The 11,775-nt window shown below is 40.5% G+C and overlaps 1 protein-coding gene across 3 annotated transcripts; it reads right to left on the reverse strand.

Annotated features, from left to right (window-relative positions):
- Positions 1 to 399: 399 nt before the first annotated feature.
- On the reverse strand, positions 400 to 11,617 carry POGLUT2 (protein O-glucosyltransferase 2). 3 transcript variants are annotated; one of them, XM_059995498.1, is made up of 10 exons: positions 11,129 to 11,617; positions 9,690 to 9,895; positions 7,749 to 7,954; positions 7,496 to 7,573; positions 6,280 to 6,452; positions 5,923 to 6,160; positions 4,345 to 4,554; positions 3,558 to 3,647; positions 2,289 to 2,396; positions 400 to 632 (listed from the first exon to the last, which is right to left on the reverse strand). In XM_059995498.1, exons 1-10 carry the CDS (start codon positions 11,308 to 11,310, stop codon positions 615 to 617), a joined length of 1,509 nt encoding a protein of 502 aa, XP_059851481.1. In that variant the 5' UTR covers positions 11,311 to 11,617; the 3' UTR covers positions 400 to 614. The 3 variants fall into 3 exon arrangements, 2 of the variants coding, with proteins under 2 accessions (XP_059851481.1, XP_059851480.1); XM_059995497.1 differs by lacking the exon at positions 400 to 632 and having other exon boundaries at positions 2,187 to 2,396; XR_009516746.1 differs by lacking the exon at positions 400 to 632 and having other exon boundaries at positions 4,340 to 4,554.
- Positions 11,618 to 11,775: the final 158 nt, after the last annotated feature.

The following is an 11,775-nucleotide window of genomic DNA, read 5'->3' on the forward strand; positions in this document are numbered from 1 at the left end:
TTGGCTGTGAGGGACTGATTATCCAAAATAATAGTGTAAATAAGAGAGAGGTTTAGGGACTTCCCTGGTGGTTCGCCTTCCAATGCAGGGGATGTGGGTTTGACCCCTGGTTGGGGAGCTAGGATCCCACATGCCTCGCGGCCAGAAAACCAAAACATAAAAAAACAGAAGCAATATTGTAACAAATTCAATAAAGACTTTAAAAATGGTCCACATCAAAAAAATCTTTAAGAAAAAAAAAAAGACAGAGGTTTATTGCTTTCTTATGTAAACCCCATGTGTGGGTAGGTGGTGGCTTCTGTGATACTTCACTCTGAGTCCAGGACCCAGACACCCTCTCTTTTTAAGGCTCCATGGTCCAAACACAGCTAACAATTAGCACAACACAGCCTTTTAAAATAAAAGTGCTTTTATTATAAAATTCTAAAAATGTGCTTTAAAGGTCAGTCATGGGAATACTGCAATAATAAGAAGAAACATATCTTCATAATCCAGGCAATCACAGAGCAGATTTTATATTGTCCATGGAATTAATATTTAAAAGACATTCTTCTTCTTTTCAGTTAAGAAGAGTCTTCAGAGCACCATTATTTGAAGGAAAGGTATTTTGCGTATCAGAGTTCATCTTTGGTCTGCAATTAAGAAACAAAATATTTAGAGCCATCAGGAAGTCTTCTACGGGTCAAGAAGGCTTATGTTAGTCTATTAATTATTTTCCCCTAAAGATGAAAGAAGGGGAAAAAAAAAAGCCAAGTTATTGCTAGAGGCTTTTAAGACTATTATTTGGAATCACCCAAGGGTAAAGTCACATTGGTGGGGAACCTGAACATCTAAGCGTCTGTATTATGGTAAAAGGCTTGTGTTATGAATGGTATCAGTGAACGGCTAGAGTAGACAATGGGCAAAAAATAAACAAAGCTATCATTCTAGTCCCTAACTGCTATGAATCTGGGGAATCATCTGGCACCCCTCAAAGTCACTTAGAGATAAAAATTTAAAAAGAGGAGTGGAGAAAGGGAGCTGCCCACTTTCATTTGGAGCCAACAGAAGTGTTCTGATATCAAATCACTAACTCCATGTGGGAGCACGTTTCGAGTCTGGAAATTTCTGTTTTGTCACTGGCTTTCACTGATTTTATGGCCTTGCAGCACTGAGAGGAATTAATGCTGATGATGCACCACCTCTGAGAGCCAGCTGGTGGCAAATCAGTTCCCCCCCCAAAAAAACAGACAACCAAAACTGATTTGTAGCATGTACTATTGTCATGGTGTAAATACTTCCACCACGTGGATTCCAAGCTACCAAAATTGAACCACTGTGAAAAATCCCTAAATATTTAACAGTCTGTGAACTTGGATGAGGTGTGGCTCCATCACGCCATCGGGGCTGGTAGTCTTCTTATTCCTTTTAAAACCGCTTGAGAGGCAGACGTAATAATTGCCAAATCTGCGCTCTCAACTTTGGTTCCAATGCCACAGTTCTGAGTTTGTCCGTTCAGAGACATGATGCTGTTGCTTAAAATAATGTCAAGCCAGCATATTTTATATATACATATAATACATATAATAACTTTATACAGTATATATTCCTTCAAATGAAAAATACCTATAATCACCGCTCCCCCCCGCAAGCCATCACACTGTCTTTACGCACAATTATGCACACAATTTGAAAGTGATACACTGGTTTTTGGTTCTTGCTTTGCTATAATCCAGATAGATGATTCTGAGCTAAACTCTTCTTTGGGCTCGGTTTTGTTAACTATAAAATGAAGGCATTTACTGATCTCTCAGGTCTTCTTCAGCCTGCCAAGTCCATATGTGCATCTGCCTTTTATAAACAAAATCAGTATGTAGTGGTATCAACCAAGATTGCTTTTAAATGAATACTCTGTTAACGTGAATAATGATGGTTATACATTTTTCCATCTCTAAACTGGGATGACAAACTCTGCAGAAATGATCTCACAAGGAGATGAAGCTCTTAGATGATAGGTGTGAAAACACTTTTCAAACTGTAAACATCTATTCAAATGCCACGTGATCTGAATTCTCACAGTAAAAATGGCTTCCCTCCACTTTGCTGAGAGCTCACTTCACTGCATCTTAGCGCTTGTCTTTTGCCTTTTTGGGATCTATTTTATCTGCCTCTGCTAGAATGAATTGCTTGGAGCCTCCAGGAGGAATTCAGGTAGCTGTTGCCTGACTGAATGAGGAAAGGAATGAATGAAGAGTTGGATCACTGTTAGTTCTTACTCTGACACTGGCTAGAAGGTGAGTTCTGGTTACCTTCTTTGTATGGCACGTGCAAGGAAAGAGGTCATCCTCGGTCTGTGGTTCTACCCTCCTCATGCCCTCCCGGATTTGGGGCTCACCCACTTGTAAACTGGCATATTCCTGTATAGGAAACAATACAAAAACATGTCTTATATATCACTTAACATCCACTTACCAAATTAGATATGCCAGAGTCTGCTAGAACACCGTCCACTTAACTCACGTGTCAAGTTGTGATATGCAAGGTCCTCCATATTCCCCTTAAAAGCCCAACAACAGAGCTTCTGAGGCGGCTGACCTTTGGGCACTGGCTGCCTATTTCTAAGGGACCACTCCTTAGTCTACGCTTCACTCATATGACTTGTACGGTATTTTTTTTTGACCTCTGCCACGTAGCAAAAATAATTGTGCTTCCCATCTTCCCTAGACTGAGAATCTGAGGACAGACTATTTCTGCCTGACCCACCATGGCTGGTACAGCCTCAGTCGCATCTTCATTCATCATGTGCTTGCTCTGGGCTAAGCTCTGGCCGAGGTGCTCAGGCTCGAAAAATGTGAGTTGAATGAATGAACTCTACCCTGTGGCTCTTTAGGAATTCAAATAGTACATCCCCCCAGCTCCTTCTTCAGTTTACATACTTCACCATCCCCTAGGAAAGGTTATAAAGGGGGAAGGGACCAGGAATGACCAACTTTGTTCTGCAGCAGAGCCTAAGACACGGGGCTCAATATCTGCAATTCTGCAATTCTTAATTTAAAAAATCTTAACTTAGATCTAGTACTATTATTAGCCAATTACTTGTTTACTACTGCATTTTTTTTAAAAAAAGAACTTTTCAAATTGTCAGATATGCTCTAATTACAATGCCTAAATGGGTAGGTCCATAAAAACAATTTCCAAGAAAAGTCATGGCCCATATGGGGTCAGCACAACAGGTCCAAACATACCTTGCACTGTATAGAAAAAGAAATGGTAAGGCAGCAGCAATATTGTACAGAGAGGAAATGTGAATCCACGCACAGTAACTCTGTAGGATCAGAAGCCAATTTTCTAACCACATACCGCATGGTTCTAACATAAATACTTTTCTTTTAAGGTAGTAGCATTCTCCGTTAGCTAATCTTTGGCTTTCTACTATTTTCATTATTATTTAATATTTATCCCTGACATATATATACATATATCTCCTTAATGAATATACTATTAAAAATTAAGTGAAATATTACTTGCTACTAAAATGACCAATTACAAGTATGTCTATTTTCTTAGAAAATACTGACCTGGAAAAGTTTAAAATAATAACAGAATATGTCATCACCCATGAGATTATTTCTTGCAAATTCTTGTCCTGTTTTTGCTATCTTCTTTGCCTGTGGGAACAAGAATAATATGCTTTAATGAAACATATTTTTCCCCATACAGACATATGCTAACTGATCTTCAGAGGACATTTTAGTGGGACAATAGTGGAAAATATATCTTTGGGGTCTTGTGAGGTAAAGGGAACATTTAACAGAGTATGTTTGTTCAAATCAAAGGGACGATTTTAAGACTCGAAAGTTTGAGAAGTCATATTGGGCCTTCTAGAACTGGCCTCTCTTGGAGAGAAAAGGCATACAATAATTGAACTAACAATGACTTTGCAAAGTAAATGTAAGATGAAGCTTAATGCACTGCCTTAACAATTTTCAGCAATTAGTTTGATGCTTCTTTCATGCAATCCCTCATTTTAATCCATAGCACAGTTAGTTTTTCCTCCTGCCAGGCTGGCCATCTTCATTTTCATATTGCTAGGTGAGGTGAGGCAGTGCTTGGGGCTCAAATCAAACTGACTAAAGGAGAGAGCATAATCAAGGCCAAGGTTTAGCTTTTTGTGTCATGTGCAGAGTGGACAGCTAATCCAAGCCACTATGCCTGTGTTTACCCTGAAGGGATCTGTGCTATCCGCGGGGAGGTGGCTTCCCATTTACAGGTAAGGGTCTACATCTAAGCATCCCGAATGCTTTCCAGGCACAAGACATTGAAAATGAACCCATGATAATTGGGGTACAAAGAGACTGACCTTACCTCTTCATCGTGATCTTTTGCCCATTTAAGTTTTTCTAGGAGGTCGCTCAGGTTGCTTTTAACTGGAATGTAGTGTTTCCAGGGCTGCAGTTCATTATAAAAGTGTTCATAGTAGATGGAGTCCTGCTTCAGCACCACACTGTCACCTACTAGCAGATATGGTAGGCGATAAGCTGCAACGGTGCCATCGATGTTTATCTGATACTTATGCTGCAAAGAGCAGTAAAGTAGAAGAAACTCCATTAAATTTCCTTTTTCCCACTCTTCTTTATTCTCCTTCTCTTTCCACACATCAAACCTCAGATACAAACTGGCCAGATTTTGCCCATGGCCTCCACCACTTAGTAAGCGCTATTATATATAACACGCTGACCTAGAGCCAAGGGCACATTTTGATGTTCCCCCAGGTTTCAAAAAGGGTCCACAAGGCTAATGGTGGGGCAGCCAATGAAATTATAAAACTGTTGTCCTAAGGCTACAACGTAAGGAAAGATAGATTTATCGTGACTCTGTAATCCATTTACTACCTTCTTGATGGCATGTGAGTGCCTCACGATGGCACATTCTATGCCGTGTTACCTTTTAACATCAGGTGGCCACATGCAAGTGTTAATGAAATTAACAAGCTCTGGGGCAAGAACACCTATGAGTCAAAATATTTATAGCACTGTGGTAGTCAACAGTCTTTAGCTGTAGCAAATTCAACAGGTAGAAAGAAAGCGAAGGTCTGACAAAACACCCTCTGAGGAGGGATGGCTGGTATCAGATTTGATTTGGTATCAAATCTCCCGTTTCTTTCCAAAATTTCTGTGATATGCATGTGGAAGAAACACAGACAATTCAACTTATGGCCTTCTTTAGGTCTTCCTCGTACCAGGTAACCCATCAAAAGAAAATCAGGCCATTTACAGCACAGACAGCTAATCACTGGCCTTCCCACCTGCAGGAGACAGCTGACTACTTTTTGGCCCACTTTTCCCTGTTCACCCCATGGGGCTTCAAAACCCCTCAGTGGTCTAGAGATCAGGGCAGCATCCCACTGCTTGAAAAAGGGGAGTTGTCAGAGAAAGGATCCATACTGGGGAAACAGGAACAATCCACATTCTAGACATAGAAAGTGTGTAGCATCCCCAGAGTTCCTGGGCAGAACGTTTGGATGGATTCCAAGTCATTTCCCTACCAGAAGGCCTGATAAGAGACACCTGGTTTATATATCTTCTTTAGTCTATTATGATGCTATGGCCCTGGGGAGAAATATTTGTAAAATTACTTACATGTATTTATTAATAAAAAAGGATTTGGAACTGAAATATGCTTTTCCTGAGGGTCAGTTGGGGGAAAAATTATAGCTCTACCCAGGTCCCAAGCTCCTGTGGTGCATATTTAATATCAGGTCTAGGTACTGAGTACAACCCAGGTTGCCCCCCTAGGAACTGGTTAGTCCCCGGGGCTCCATTCCTCACTGTTCCTAAAATGTGCTCACCTCTCTCACCCCTGTAATTTACAGGCCTCGATTTCCCGCCCCCAAATGCAGGTATTTGGAAAAACACAAAGGATTGGCCACGGATGATGTCATACCTTGAAGAAATCAAAAAATGAAATGTGTTTCACAATGGGACCATATAGGCTTTCATCGTGTTTAAAGAAGAAAAAGTTGGTGAAAGCAGCGTCTATGAGTTCCGGGTGTTTTCTGCTGAGTTTAACCAACTCAAGTCTCTCTTTTCGGCTGTCTCGCCCTCTCCAGACAGCTGTGGAGTTTTTGCTTTCCCAGGGAGGACCTGTGTTGGCTTGCACAGACATCATATCCAGACTGACTCTGGAAGACAGAGTGCAACAGATTTTTCTCCCAAACCATCACATTGCAAGGGTTGTTGGGAAAGAACTCACCAAGGAAAGAAAACCAAGGCTCTGGGTCATCTGGGACCCGTCTCTCACCGGCCCATGGTTTCGAGGACAGAGTCAGTCAAGTCGTAGGTAGGCATCACAATATCCTTGGAATCTGTGGAGCCACACCAGGAAAAGATTGGGTGGATGTTTGAATCGGATTTCTTTTTTTCCAAAGGCCAGTCTCCCAAATTAACAAAAAACTCCACATCGGGCATCTTCACCTAGGAAAAGAAACCCAAGATGGTTAAAATGATGGTATAGTTTTTCATATCAGCCATTTCACTATCATTGTCAAAACTCCACTAAAACCCTGCCAAAGCACACTACACTCAGGGACAGGATTCAGCATATGGCAATTCTCCTTTAGGCTCAAAGTAGGTTTAGTACCAAAATAATTGTACTGTAAAGTATCTTCTTTTCTTAAAAATATTTACTTATTTATTTATTATTTTGACTGCACTGGGTCTTAGTTGCAGCATGCAGGATCTTCATTGCAGCATGTGGGATCGTCATTGCGGCATGCGGGATCTTTTAGTTGTGGCATGCATGCGGGATCTAGTTCTCCAACCAGGGATCGAACCCAGGCCGCCTGCACTGGGAGCGTGGAGTCTTACACACTGGACCACCAGGTAAGTCCCAGGTATTTTCATCTATAATATACTGTTTGGGGTTGAGTGTGTCCCCCCAAAAGATATGCTGAAGTCCTAAACCCCAGTATCTCAGAATGACCTTATTTGGAAATAGGGCTGATGCAGTTGTATTTAGTTAAGATGAGATCCTACTGGACTAGGGTGGACCCTTAATCCAATATGACTGGTGTTCTTGTGAGAAGAGATGAAGATGTCAAAACACACAAGGATGACACCATGTGACAACAGAGCGGAGTGATGCAGTTGCAAACCAGGAACACCAAGGATTGCCGGGCACCCCCAGAAACTAGGAAGAGCCAAGAAAGGATCCCCCCTATAGGTTTTAGAGGAAGCACTGCCCTGCTGACACCTTGATTTCAGACTTCTAGCCTCCAGAATGGTGAGAGAACAAATTGTTGTTGTTTTTAGCCACCCAGTTTACAGTACTTTGTTACAGCATCCCTAGGAGACTAATACAGGTATACTACCTGACATAAAACTTCAGAACAGTATATAGTACTTAAGGGTCCAGAATAGAACAACCCTGGTATTGTTATTATTTTTATTTTGAAAAATTATAGTGTAAAACCTGGGCTCAAATTGTCTATTATACATCTGAGAAAAGAAATACTTACTTTTCTAGTCAAAGAAAGTAGTATGGCATCCATGAAAATTCTAAAACCTACATGTTCACCATGAGTCTTGATATAAACCTGGAAGAGAATTGAATGTTTACTGTTTGTCTAAAAGTAACCACTGATTTCACTGAGATCAATCTTATCACAATGATCTGCAGAATGATTTTTAATAAAACTATGTAGCTAGTTGTAGCCAAATGGTCAAAATAAAAAATCACTAAGGCAAGAAACCCTCAGTCATGAATTGTACCTTGTTATCCTTCAAGGTATAATGACACAAGCTCTGTCTTTGTCCAAATCTTTTCGGGATTTCTGTTGCAATCTTTTCTGGATCAATGGTAGGGAAATGTGCCAGATCTCTCTGAATTTGAGTAATGGTTTCTGGGCAGTTCATCTCCCATAGCCAGGCTGCACTGTCTTCCAAAGGACAGTCACAATTCTCATGGTAAACTGGCCCTAATTACACACAAGGAACAAAGTATACAGTAATAATTTCACTCAGCATTTGAAACATGTAACAAATATTCGTAATATGACTTTACAAGTTTTGCCTATTTAGATGGGGAAGGCAATTTGATGGAAAACATACTTTAAAAAGAAAAACATTTTTATTACCCTGCTGTATCTCAAGTTAAGTCTGTTCTGACCGCTCTTCACAGATAGGTGTTATGATATTTTCACAGTCAGGCCCACTTGGCACAAGTTCAAAAGAAAGCCAACGGTGCTACTTTTTGCGCTAAGTGGCTACCATAGTCCATTACTCTTTTTTTTTTTTTTTTTTGGTGGTGCGGCCTGTAGGATCTTAGTTCCCTGACCAGGGATCTAACCCATGCCTCCTGCAGAGTCTTAACCATTGGACCACCAGGGAAGTTCCCATAGTCCATTACTCTTTTTTTTTTAAATTAATTTTTATTGGAGTATCATTGCTTTACAATGTTGTGTTAGCTTCTGCTGTATGGCAAAGCATTACTCTTTATGTTTTGTGTACTTAAGAATAACCAAACATTGGTAAAAGGATATCAGAGGAATATACCTGTTTTAATGAAAGACAAAATGATAGAAATTTATATTTCAGTGGTCTATTATACAAACTAGTTCTTAAAGGGTCTAAGGTATTTTTCTCAATGGATAAATCATCGTAAGTAACAGTACAAATGGGCATTCCCTGGTGGTTCAGTGGTTAGGACTCCACGCTTCCACTGCCGGGGCCTGGGTTCGATCCCTGGTGGGGGAACTAAGATACTGCAAGCCTTGAGGCGAGGCAAAAACAAAAAAGCAAACAAAAAAAACCAATACAAATAAATAAAACACCCCTACTATGTTTGGTATATTTTTTTAAAGAAAATATAAAGAAGCAAAGTAATCCTCAAAACACCCATTTCATTAATATTATAATGAATTAATTACATGTTTATAGAAATAATACTAACATAATATAGAATCTGAATTGAGATTTTACTGTCATTTATTTCTATGAGTCTCAGATTGTCACCTGACCCAGGCAGTAGTAAACAATGGGACATCTTTTTAAGGTTAGCAGGTTATATGGTACTGTGTGGTCCTGGTGGAGTGTGGGGAAGAAATGGAGGCACTTTCTAGAAAAATGTTTGCCTTTCGTGGAGCAGGGAGACAAGGAAGATTCGTGTGTCTGTATACACCCTATTCTCTAATATTTTAGGGTACTGTCTCTGCTGAGAGGGAATGATATGGCTCTAGGTAAGAAAGTTGTACTCTAATCCTGTATAAGAAAACAGAATTTCTCTGGAAAATAGCACTGAAACAAAACAAAAAAAAACCCACAGTCAATTTCCCCGCTCTCCCATCAAGTCCTCTTTCTTCCTGAAGTGACCAACCAAATTTCAATAACACTCATCAGTTACTTAAGTCATATATCTCTAATTAAGAAAGCGCCATCGATGACCGTATATATAGCTTGATTGTTCTTGCTAATGTTGTGCCTTTAGGCAGCAAATTCTCTATTAATATGTTCTTTCCTCTTTAGCAAATTGTAATTTCCATTTGAATCGTGCATTTCTCTCTTTTACCAGGACTCTCAATTTAGCTTTCAAGTAGGAAATGTCTATTTTTTTCTTTTAGTGAAAAAAATACCACGCTAACTTGTTTTTGTTGATCAAATGACATGTATTATTGTGTTCAAATACTGCTGTGTTAAAATTATGTTCCAAATTACCTGTTAAAATATATGGAGACTTGGCCACATGTTGACCTTGGAATTTGACTTCTATCTTCAGATTTGTGTAGCTCGCATACATTCTGTATCTTACTATGAAGGACCCATCCTTTCGGTCTAAAATCTGGACGCCCACTCTAGTGAATTGCTCATCTGGGGCTGAGATTTTAATCTGGAACACCTTTTCACCCGGAGAAGATGTGAATCTGTGATAGGAAGAACAATGAGATATAAAGATTATTTTAAGAAACAACCGTGCAAAGGTTATGTTCTCTAGTCTGTGAACCTTCCTATTCTCCTCCACATTCTCCCCCTAACATATGTTTGTTTCTTTTTCCTTATGCTTTTAGTACCAGAATGAATAGGATGGATCATAGAGGAAAAAAAGAAGAGGATTACAATGGCCAAGATAACATAAAACAGTTTTATTAGAAAATTGCAAGGAGATATGTTGACAACTAATTTATGTAAACATAGAACATACTTATGCATTTCATATATAAAAACAGTCTTATCAACCTACTATTTATTTCATGCCCATCTGGAAATCTGTGATGAAACGGTGCCTCTAAAGATAATGATTTTCTGAAAAATCTCTCTCCAAGATTTTTTTTTAAAGAATCAGTATTATAAATCATGCTCAGCCACGGGCAAAAGCTAGTAGGTAGTATATCACCCAAGTGACATTGTACAGAAGTTTTTTTTGGAGTGAGTGCTCTGGCTGTTACGATTAAAATGGTATTTAGTTTCCCCAATCGTACTATTTATAGACAAGTGACAAAATTTATAACTCTCCTTTCCTTTGGGAAACTTCTTAGTCCCAAGATTTTCTGCCTACAAAATACACACAGTCAGCATCCACCAATTAAAAAAAAAACCAATCATTTCAGAAGTAAGTGAATTCTACAAATAAATTTCAAGTATACTTTTAACCGTTGAATTCAGTGGAACGAAATAAAGTTGTAACAAACATAGAAGATTCATATTTTGATACGTTCCCCCTCAACTCTAAAGTTTCAAATAGTGCTTTATTTTTCTTTTGAGTTTCAAAACCTGCTTACCTGCAGAGGTCCACCTGAAAACAGAGAAAGGTGCAACCCAGCAGTTCCTAACAACTGGGTTTAAATTCCTTATAACAGTTTATGCAAAAATAATTAGAAAGAGTACTTTCAGCAAAGTACAGGAGTTTGTTCCCCAGTCATGGGGAAATCCCTACCAAAATAGCCAGGAGAAGAGCTAATTCGAAATTATTTGTAAAGCTACAGAGAAAAATTGATTGGATGGGGGGAACAGTTACAACCAGATGTGAATAGCACCCAAATGTCCTGGATTTTAAACTGCTGTGCAGAAACAAGTTCTTGGGCGAACAAAACTTAAGGGGAAAACCAGTAAGTTTTAACTGTATTCCAAAATAGTCAGGGAGCCATTGCTCGACTTACTTATTTCCTGATGTGTCCACCGCCTGGATGTAGAAATAGCGCGCGGGAAGGACCACAGCTGCTTTGAGCCCGGGTCCCCATATTTCGCTCTTCTCCGGGCTCAGTCGCCTCTCTCCGCCGGTCTCGGCCAGTGCTGGAACTGTCCCCAGAAAGAAGCAGTAAAGCAGCAAAGTGCTAAACATTTACAAGATGGACTCAAAATGATCCACAGATAAATGAAGTGGAAGAGGTGGACGGAACCAGCCGCGGCTCCGGCAGGGGCACGTCGGCCGATCGCAGCAGCAGACGCGGCTCCAAGTGGGGTCCTTTGCTGTGCTGGGCAGGCGCGTGGGTCTCCCCGGAAAGGTCACAACCGGGGCGCTGGCTTGTCCAGCTGAAAGGTGCCAGTAGTTCTGCTGAAATGCGCAAGGACCACGCCGCTCCTCTTCCTCGGGATAATGACAAACTTGCGTTGCTTCTGTAACTGGAGCATCATTGAGGGCGAACGCGTCTCAGGTTCCAGCCCAAGGTGCACGGCGAGGGGATTGGCCCGCGCGTCCGCCCGGACTGAGTAAGGCCTCCTCCAAGTGGATGGCGCAGTGGACACGCGTCCCGGCGCCAAGGCTTCCTGGGACGTGTAGTTCGCGACAGGACTAGCGGAAATCCCG

This window comes from Delphinus delphis, chromosome 18 (genome assembly GCF_949987515.2).
Source record: "Delphinus delphis chromosome 18, mDelDel1.2, whole genome shotgun sequence".
Classification (NCBI taxonomy): domain Eukaryota; kingdom Metazoa; phylum Chordata; class Mammalia; order Artiodactyla; family Delphinidae; genus Delphinus; species Delphinus delphis.

Excerpts from the sequence above, each read along its gene's own strand:
- POGLUT2 (XM_059995497.1), bottom strand. The coding sequence starts at position 11,310 with ATGTTTAGCACTTTGCTGCTTTACTGCTTCTTTCTGGGGACAGTTCCA. Across the intron at positions 3,648-4,344 it reads CAAAAGATCACGATGAAGAG|GCAAAGAAGATAGCAAAAAC; the intron begins GTAAGGTCAGTC and ends TTGTTCCCACAG. Across the intron at positions 2,397-3,557 it reads ATTATTTTAAACTTTTCCAG|GAATATGCCAGTTTACAAGT; the intron begins GTCAGTATTTTC and ends TTTCCTATACAG.